This window comes from Ailuropoda melanoleuca, chromosome 10 (assembly GCF_002007445.2).
Source record: "Ailuropoda melanoleuca isolate Jingjing chromosome 10, ASM200744v2, whole genome shotgun sequence".
Classification (NCBI taxonomy): Eukaryota; Metazoa; Chordata; class Mammalia; order Carnivora; family Ursidae; genus Ailuropoda; species Ailuropoda melanoleuca.
In genome coordinates this window covers 15,590,222-15,600,108 of record NC_048227.1, presented here as the reverse complement: position 1 = coordinate 15,600,108, position 9,887 = coordinate 15,590,222, and the positions used below count along the sequence as shown (strand labels likewise).

At 44.7% G+C, this 9,887-nt stretch overlaps 1 protein-coding gene across 3 annotated transcripts in view; it reads left to right on the top strand.

The window, feature by feature from the left end:
• Nucleotides 1-8,088, top strand: part of LOC100475083 (integrin alpha-X) — a 50,393-nt gene extending 42,305 nt beyond the window's left edge. For all 3 annotated transcript variants that reach the window (XM_002924749.4, XM_034670076.1, XM_011231727.3), the window contains 10 exons: nt 2,557-2,673; nt 2,762-2,841; nt 2,925-3,008; nt 5,154-5,232; nt 5,343-5,450; nt 5,554-5,637; nt 6,079-6,192; nt 6,333-6,434; nt 6,693-6,803; nt 7,381-8,088. In XM_002924749.4, the coding sequence (XP_002924795.3) occupies nt 2,557-2,673; nt 2,762-2,841; nt 2,925-3,008; nt 5,154-5,232; nt 5,343-5,450; nt 5,554-5,637; nt 6,079-6,192; nt 6,333-6,434; nt 6,693-6,803; nt 7,381-7,479 (978 nt within the window). In that variant the 3' untranslated portion in view covers nt 7,480-8,088. The remainder of the gene's footprint in view (nt 1-2,556; nt 2,674-2,761; nt 2,842-2,924; nt 3,009-5,153; nt 5,233-5,342; nt 5,451-5,553; nt 5,638-6,078; nt 6,193-6,332; nt 6,435-6,692; nt 6,804-7,380) is intronic.
• Nucleotides 8,089-9,887: the final 1,799 nt, after the last annotated feature.

The following is a 9,887-nucleotide window of genomic DNA, read 5'->3' as shown; positions in this document are numbered from 1 at the left end:
GGGGTGGGGGAGTGTTGTTTGCAGGGTGTCAGTTTCTGCTTTTTTCCAAGCTTGCCTTCTGTTCCCTCATCACTACCATCCACAGAGTAAATAGGATGGTGGTCTACAAAATTCCTGTCAATGACAGGATGAGATAAGGACAGTGATGTACTTTTAATTCTCAGATGTGGTTTTCCTGAAACCAAGTCAACTATAGTTGATACATTTTGTTTCATTGGTTAATTTTTAGATGGGGAAAGCTTAACATTATACTTTCATTGAATTGTGCATAATTGTTCCATTTTTTGGTACCTGTATGACTTTATACAGGGTTGACGTAAATTATCGCACAGTGCTCAAAAGGGAACTAGCAGATTACGTTAGCATTGTTATGTCAGTTTCTTTGGAGGTGGTAACTGTAGATGGAAAACTTTTGCTATAAAGCTAAATGCCTTCTTAAATCAGAACTTTTGGTCAAGTACCTTGACTCAGATTATAGGTAGGGAGATATTTAAATATAAAATACAGCAAAAGAAGTCTGAATATTCAGAAACTTTGTCTAGATCCTAAAATTATCTAATGATAATCTATAAGTAATGAAATATTGCTCCTATTAGGTCCTTTTGCCATTTATTTCATTTGTATATTTTCTATATTGAAAACATTTCCGATTATTTTATTTTAATTTATATAACTTGAATCTACAAAGCTATATATATTGCCACTGTTTAAATTCCTGTGATACAGAACTCTTAAAAAATTTTTTTTAATGTTTTATAAAATCAAGCCTTTTAAAATATTTATTTCATAGATTTTATTTATTTTTTAAAGATTTATTTATTTATTTTAGAGAGAGAGCAAGCATGAATGGGGGGAGGGGCAGAGGGAAAGAAATCCTCAAGCCGACTCCCCACTGAATGTGGAGCCCAGCTTGGGGCTCGATTCCAGGACACTGAGATCACGACCTGAGTGGAAAACAAGAGTCAAATGCTCAACCAGCTGATGCATGCACCCCTTATGATGATGTAATAAAGTTAAATATGTATGTTTTTTAAAAAATACACTTGTCAGCAAAACTAAAAGGCAACCTATGGAATGGGAGAAGATATTTGTAAATGATTTATCAGATAAAGGGTTAGTATCCAAAATCTATAAGGAACTTATCAAGCTCAACACCCAAGGAACAAAAAATGTAGTCAAGAAATGGACAGAAGACATGAACAGACATTTCCCCAAAGAAGACATACAAGTGACCAACAGACACTTGAAAAAACGCTCCACAGCACTTGCATCAGGGAAATACAAATCAAAACCACAATGAGATACCACCTCACACCCGTCAGAATGGCTAAAAGTAACAAGACAGGAAACAATAGATGTTGGTGAGGATGTGGAGAAAGGGGACCCCTCTTACGTTGTTGGTGGGAATGCAAACTGGTGTAGGCACTCTGGAAAACAGTATGGAGGATCCTTAAGAAGTTAAAAATAGAGCTACCCTATGACCCAGCAATTGCACTATTGGGTATTTATCCAAAGGATACAAACAGTGATCTGAAGGGGCACCTGCACCCAAATGTTTATAGCAGCGATGTCCATAATAGCTAAAATATAGGAAGAGCCCAGATGTCCAGTGACAGATGAATGGATAAAGAAGATGTGGTGTATCTATAATGGAATATTACTCAGCCATCAAAAAGAATGAAATCTTGCCATACACAATGATGTGGATGGAGCTAGATTGTATTATGCTAAGTGAAATAAGTCAGAGGAAGACAAATACCATATGATCTCACTCATATGTGCAATTTAAGAAATAAAACTAATGAACATACGGGAAGGGAAGGAAAAATAAAATAAGATGAAAACAGAGAGGGAGAAAAATCATGAGAGAGTCTTCACTCTAGGAAACAAACTGAGGGTTGCTAGAGGGGAGGTAGGTGGGGGGGGATGGGGTAATTGGATGATGGGCATTAAGGAGGGCACTTGATGTAATGAGCACTGGGAGTTATATGCAACTGATGAATCACTAAATTCTACCCCTGAGACTAATAATACAGTATATGTTAACTAAGTTGGATTTAAATGAAAAATTAAAAAAAAGAAAGAAAGGCAAAAAATACCCTTATCGGTTGGTGGCATACATTGAAGTATTTCTGTATAAAATGAGGTGATATTCAGAATGTGCTTTAAATTTTTCAGAAAAAACGTGGCAAAGAACGGAATAAAATGAGCGTAGAAAAATGTTGGTAATTTCAATCAAGTGATGGGAACATGAGGGGGTTGACTTATCTAGTCCGTCTCTACTTTTGAGTATGTTTCAAAATTTCCATAACAAAAAGCTTTTTTTAAAAGAAGAGTAAATAAAAAGGGGGTAAACTCTAATAAATCTGGCATTTCTATTAGGATGACGTTTGACTAGATAGTGTCTAAGGATTTTTATTTTATTTTTTTAGTGTCTGAGAATTTTTTAAAAAACATAATCTTAAGGTAGAACCAGGGAACTGTCACTACTTCATGCTGTCTCTTCGGAACATGAACAAATGCTCCCCTGCCTTTTTGCCACCTGTCCCTGCCTAGAACCAGCTGCAGCCACACTCCCCACGCCTGACCTGTGATGGCGTCCCAGCCCAGGGCCAGAGCACTCAGAGCACCCGCTGCAGCATCAACCATCTCATCCTCCAGGAGGGTAGCCAGGTCAGCCTCGCGTCTGTCCACCACCCGCACCCCGCCTTCACCCTACGTCACTCCTTGGTGAGCTCCCTCATGACTGCCTCTTCCTTAGATCACCTTCCTGGTCACCTTTGATGTCTCCCCCAAGGCCGTGCTGGGAGACCGGCTGCTTCTGACGGCTAACGTGAGCAGGTGAGCTGGGGGTACTGAGACCTCCTTGCCCCCAGCCTCCTCCTCTGGGGTCCTTGCCAACTAGGCTCCTCCTCTCTCTGCAGTGAAAATAACACTCCCAGGACCAACAAGAGCACCTTTCAGCTGGAGCTCATGGTGAAATATGCCATCTACACCGTAATCAGCAGGTACCATGCCGTGACCCCTCCATCACTCTGATGGGTCTAGGCAAGGGTTTCAGCCCCTGCAGCAGTTAAACCCCTGGGATATTCGGGTTTTATCACCACCCTTTCTATTGGTAGATGATACTGCTAGCACTTACTGATCAAGTGTTTATTGTGGGGCTAGCTACGATAATAATTGTGATACTATTACCATGACATCATACATTTAATAGAGGTTACTGTTCTTCTTTTTAAAGATTTTATTTATTCATTTGACAGAGAGAGAGAGAGCACAAGTAGGCAGAGCGTAAGTAGAGGGAGAGGGAGAAGCAGGCTCCCCACTGAGCACAGAGCCCAATGCGGGGCTCAATCCCAGGACCCTGGGATCATGACCCAAGCCAAAGGCAGATGCTTAACTGACTGAGCCACTCGGCCGCCCTGAGGTTACAGTTCTTAGAAGTCCTTCTTAAAAGCACCAAGACTGTCCTGGGTTTCCTGAGAAAATGTGAGACATTTTCCTGTCTTGAGGTTCTTACAGCTTTGTTGGGGAGTGAGGTTCCCCTGATCCAAGGCAGAATCTCGTCAAGGAGCTCTCTGTGGTTCTGCACCCTGAGGCTATTATGAGTTTCCAAGAGCAGCTAGAGACGCCTTCGCCTTCGGGGGAGCCTCAGCTGAATGTCGAAGAGTCCAGAGCACTGAGCTTAGCCCGTGACTCTCAAAGGAGCCCTCGGCATTTGGCGTTTGTGTGAGACAATTCTTCTTTGCAGGGAAAAGATTGACACCCTGTAGGGCTTTAGAGCTGCTGTTCCTCCTTTTCCCAGTCCCCTTTGAGAGGTACGGGGAGAGCTGAGCTGCTTGCTGCAGGGGCCGAGTGTCAGGGAGAAGCTATATAAAAGAAAAAGACCTTAATTCTGCTCCAGGAGGGATAATAGAGGAGGTGTTTAAAATTCAGGAGTCCAATCATCTATTTGAGCATATCCTTTCCTTCAATAAATACCTTCCCAACAGCTGCTATGTTCTAAGCGCAGGGCTAGACTTGCTTTCTGTAAATTCATTGGACATTCAACAAAAGTTTATTGAGCCTGTATTATGTATAGTCAAACCAGACGTAAGGACCTGCCCTTGTGCAATGTGTGCTCCCATGATGTACGAGCCCCTGTGGCTTAGTCTGGGTACATTCCCTATACTAGTTCTGCCCTTGTGACTCATTGGACATCCTCTTCCTTCCCAGGTTCGCACTCTAATTCACGCCTCCACACCAGAAGCTCTCAGCGGGCCAGCCCCGTGCATGCCCTGAGCTTGCTTGCTCAAGTGTGCGCTGAGGACCCATAGCAAGGCCACGCTACCTCTAGGTGTATGTGGCCCTACAGTTCAGCTGTGCTCTGCTGATTTGACTCTGTGGGTGGGGACATTCAGAGAGGCCCATAGGATGAGGCTGGGGCATTTTGGGGGAGTTCCTCACAGAAGAGAGATGAGAGTTCAGAGCAGAAGTGGTCTAGAATTAGGACTGTCAGGCAAAGGACAGGTACTTAAGAAGTGGAGCGGGAAGAGGCAGAGGTGAGACCCCCCACCTGTTCAAGGGGTCAGGTTGGGCACTGGGTCTGGCAGGGCCTTCGGAGGAATTGTTACGCTGAGATCCAGCCAACAGTCTACTGTTAGACCTTGCTTCACCTCTAAGCCCCAGTCCCAGAAAAGCCAAGGAAACAGGAGAGGAGAGAAAGCCTGTGGGAGGCCGCACGGGGGTCGTGATCAGTAGACATTTGTCAACAGCATCAACCCGAGTCTCTCCAAAACTCTGCTGTGTCGCACATGCATATCCAGTATCCTCTGGGCCTGTGAAAGCCAGAAAGGGAAACTAAGTCACAGAGAGGGATGGCCTGGCCCCTGCTCCCCAGGGAGTCAATGGCATAGCTCTGGGTCCCTTTCACTGTAGTCCTGCCCAGGCCCCTGGGCAGTTTTCTTTGTTGGGAGCTTCTGCAAGAACCTTGCACTCAGCTTGAAGCCTAGCCCTGCTCCATAAACACTCCCATTATCCAACATCAGCCATAGACTTCATTGAGGACCACCCCAGGGCCCCACTGACTACCTATCCTGTCATGCTGCTAGCCAGAACCTCTTTAGGAGCCCCCCGTGGGACTTAGAATCCATCTATGCCTCTTCTCTCACCAGCCATGAACAGTCCACCAAGTACCTCAACTTCTCAGCCTCAGACCAGAAGAAAAGCAGCCAGGCTCAGCATAGATACCGGGTAAATGATGCTGACTTAAGAGCAGGGGCTGTGGCAGGGGACTGGGGGCCAGCAATTAGGGAGGCAAATGGGTTTTGGCATGGTCTTTGCCCTCAATGCCCTCTGTGCAGGTGAACAACCTGGGACAAAGGGACCTGCCGATCAGCATCATCTTCTCTGTGCCTGTGGAGCTGAATGGGGTACCTGTGTGGACAGACTTAGAGGTCTTCCATCCCCAGGTACTGCAGGACTGTGCACAGCTCATGCCCTTGACCTGAGTTCTCTGTGTCCCTCATGAATCCCTGATGGCCCCATTGAGATGCTTGCTGTATTTTTCCCTAGAACCCCTCCATTCAGTGCTCTTCAGAGAGAATAGTACACACAGAGTCTGACTTCCTAAAGCACATTCAGAAGAATTCTCTGCTGGTAAGGACGGCTCTGGGCCATTTCCACTTTAAGCCACACATGAGAGGAATTTAATTCAAGAATTAGTATTACATTAATTAATTAATTGATTATTATTATTTTTTAAAGATTTTATTTGTTTATTTGACAGAGCTAGAGACAGCCAGCGAGAGAGGGAACACAAGCAGGGGGAGTGGGAGAGGAAGAAGCAGGCTCATAGCAGAGGAGCCTGATGTGGGGCTCGATCCCATAACGCCGGGATCACGCCCTGAGCGGAAGGCAGACGCTTAACGACTGCACCACCCAGGCGCCCCAAGAATTAGTATTACATTTAGATGGCTGTCTGCTGAACAGCCCTCTTGAATTCAAATGGGGCTGTTCCTCTCATATCAGTCAGTTTCATGCTGTCTTCTACCTTTAAAACCACCTTTCTCTGGCCTGATGTTACTTCTCTGTTCTTAGAACTGCTCCATCGCTGACTGTCTGAGGTACCAGTGTGACTTCCCCTCCTTTGGCATCCAGGAGGAACTGGACTTCGTCCTGAAGGGCAACCTCAGTTTTGGTTGGGTCAGCCAGGTGTGTGGGCCCAACAGCAGTCTTTTCCCTGAATTCAGGTGGTACCAAATGTGTCCGTGGCCACCCTCAAACCAGGACTTTATTTGAACTCTGAACCTTTCCCGGAGCTAGTCCCCAGCTCTTGCCCTTTTTTATTGCAGACATCGCAGAAGAAGGTATTGGTGGTGAGTGTGGCTGAAATCACATTCAACAGGTCCGTGTACTCCCAGCTTCCAGGACAGGAGGCATTCTTGAGAGCTCAGGTAGCGACTCTGTGGTGTGGCCAGGCTGGTAAGAGGGCCCCTAATGCTAAATCTGGAGTGCTGTGTGGGAGGCTCAGAAGCCTGGAGGGAGGAAGGATGATGGTCTATCAGCAGGAGAGTTGTCCCTAACCACATGAGTGTGTCTGTATCCCACCTTTTGGAGAAAGGGAAGGAGGGGAGGGAGTCAAAAGTTAAACCTAGAAAGAGTCTGGGATAGCAAGAGTTCTGGTACTTTCTAATGAGGTCACCTCCATGCAGATAGAGACGGTGCTGGAGAAATATGAGGTCTACAACCCCCTCCCCATTATTGTGGGAAGCTCTGTGGGAGGACTGCTGCTGCTGGCTCTCATCACAGCCATCCTATACAAGGTGAGTGTTCCCGTCCTGCCATTGACACCACCAGCAGTCTGATCCCATTCTTTCTATAACGTAAGAAAGAGCTCAGCTTGATTATAGGTGCACATTCTTGCTAAGTCACTGCATGTGAGAGGTCCCTTTCCACCCATGATGTCACTGGTCCCCAACTGTCCCCCATGTCCGTGCCTTCCTATCTGATTCTCAGGCCTCCTTGAATCGCTCTACCTGTCTTTTTCACTCTCTTCTTCCTGTCTTTTGTACTCTCATCCTTCCTCACTACGTGTTTCCCTTCACGGCAAGTTGCCACATAAAAGCAATAGTCTGGGTTAGGTGTTGACATGCCACTGATTCTGTCTGTGACTGTAGGCAGTGTCTGATCCATGCTGGGCCTTGATCTCTCATTCTGAAGGTGATTCCACCCAGTTCACCAATCGTGGTAAAGTCTAATGACCCAGTGTGTCTCAAGATTCTAGCGCAGTGCTTGAACGAAGCAGGGGTTCCAGAAATCATAATCTGTCTCCCTCCCTAGCCATCTCTTTTCCTCTCTTCCACTGGATTTCCTAATTCTCTTTTCGTTTGTCCCCCACAGGTTGGCTTCTTCAAACGTCAGTATAAAGAAATGATGGCGGAAGCAAGTGGACAGACTGTCCCAGAAGATGGGACTTCAGGCCCTCAAGTTGCCCAATAAGAAACTACCTCCTATTGTCCCTTGGACCTGTTATCCTCTGAGAGGTTTCCTGGCCCTCTTACTCCCACCTAAGTTAGGCCTGCAGGGGGAGAAATGTTGCACATGAGGGAGGCTAGGATCAGGCTGTTTTCTCCCTCTGGGAGGATGCAATATGTCCACACAAAGTGCCTCACCTGGGAAGGGCCATTTGTCTTGTCACGGCCGTAACTGGAAACCCCAGAACAGGATCCTGACCATGGCCCTGGGTGGAATTGATTTGGATTTCTCCTTAGAAATACATGAACAGTAGCCTCAGGCTCCAGTCTCTCTTGCTTCACTTGCCACCAATGATCTCCAAATAGAAGGAGAAATAAAAGAGTTTTCCAGACACACAAAAACTAAAGGAATTTGTGACCAATAAGCCAGCCCTGCAAGAAATATGAAAGGAGGCTCTTTGAGTGGGTGAAAGATTAGAAAGGAACAGAGAAAATATCCAGAAACAATGGGAAAAGAAGCAATAAAATTGCACTAAATTAATATCTATCGATAATCACTCTGAATGTAAATGAACTAAATGCTCTAATAAAAAGACATAGTTTGTCGGAATGGATAAAAAGCAAGACCCATATACATACTGCCTACAAGAGTCTCATTTTAGACCTAAAGACATCTGCAGATTGAAAGTGAGGGGATGGAGAAACACCTATCATGCAAATGGACATCAAAACAAAGCCAGAGTAGCTACACTTACATCAGACAAACTAGATTTTAACCCAAAGAGTGTAAGAAGACATGAAAAAGGGCACTATATCATAATAAAAGGGTCTACCCAACAAGAAGATGGGAGCACCCAAATATATAAAACAATAACAAACATAAAGAAACTCATTGATTATAATGCAATAATAGTAGGGGACTTTCACATGCCACTCACAACAATAGACAGATAATCTAAACAGAAAATCAATAAGAAAACAATGGCCTTGAATGACACACTGGACCAGATGGACTTAACAGATATATTCAGGACATTTCATCTCAAAGCAACAGAATACACATTCTTCTTGAGTGCACATGGAACATTCTCCAGAATAGATTGGATGCTGGGTCACAAATCAGGACTCAACAAGTATGAAAAGGTTGAGGTCATATCATCCATATTTTCTAACCAACAAGTATGAAAAGGTTGAGGTCATATCATCCATATTTTCTAACCACAATGCTATGAAACTTGAAGTCAACCACAAGAAAAAATTTGGAAAGACCAAAACTACATAGAAATCAAGGAACACTCTATGAAGTATGAATGGGTCATCCAGGAAAGTAAAGAAGAAATAAAAAATTGGAAACAAATGATAATGAAAACACAACAGTCCAAAACCTTTGGGATATACCAAAACTGGTCTTAAGAGGGAAGTATATATCGATACTTCAAGAAGCAGGAAATCTCAAATACACAACCGAAACTTACATGTAAAGTAGCTAGAGAAAGAACAACAAACCAAGACTGAAGCCAATAGAAGGAGGGAAATAATAAAGATTAGAGCAGAAATAAATGATACAGAAACAAACAAACAAAACCCCAGTAGAATGGATTAATGAAACCAGGAGCTGGTTCCTTGAAAATAATTCATAAAATTGATAAACACCCAGCCAGACATATCAAGAAGAAAAGAGAAAGGAACCAAATAGGTAAAATAATGAAAGAGGAAGGATCAAACCAACACCAAAAAATACAATTATGAGAAGGTCATGAAAAATTTCATAGCAACAAAAATCGGCAATCTGGAGGAAATGGATAAATTCCTAGAAACATGTAAACTACCACCAGTGAAACAGGAAGCAATAGAAAATTTGAACAGGAAAAAAGAAGATGGTAGGGGAGTAGGGGACCCTATTTCAACTGGTCCCCTGAATTGAGCTGGATATCTATCAGACCATTCTGAACACCCACGAAATCAGCCTGACATGTAAGAAGCTATATCTGCATCTCTACAAACAGAATATCTACATCAGTGTGTCTCGGGGAATGAAGCGGGGAGTTGTGATTTTGTGGGCAGATGTCAGAACATGAATGGAAGGAGGAGGGAGCCTCCGTGATCTTGCACCAGGAAGGCAAAAGCTTCCCACACTGGGAACTGGGCACAGACTCGCAGACCAGTAGGGTAGCAGCAGGGAAAGGACTTTAGGGCAGCCCCCCAGAATGAAACTTGGAGCTTGGGGGCACATGTGACCTGGGGGTGGCTGGCGGTGTTAGAAGCACAAAGGGCAGAGATGTGCCAGCCCTGGGAGTGAGGGCTGGGAGTGCTGCTGTGGGTGCACAACCCAGGACGCTGCGGTTTTTTAGCGGCACAGAGGGTGTGGCCTGGAGAGCTCAGTGAAGAGCAGACTGCGATCTCTCTGTTCTGAGACAGAGGTTTGGATATGGT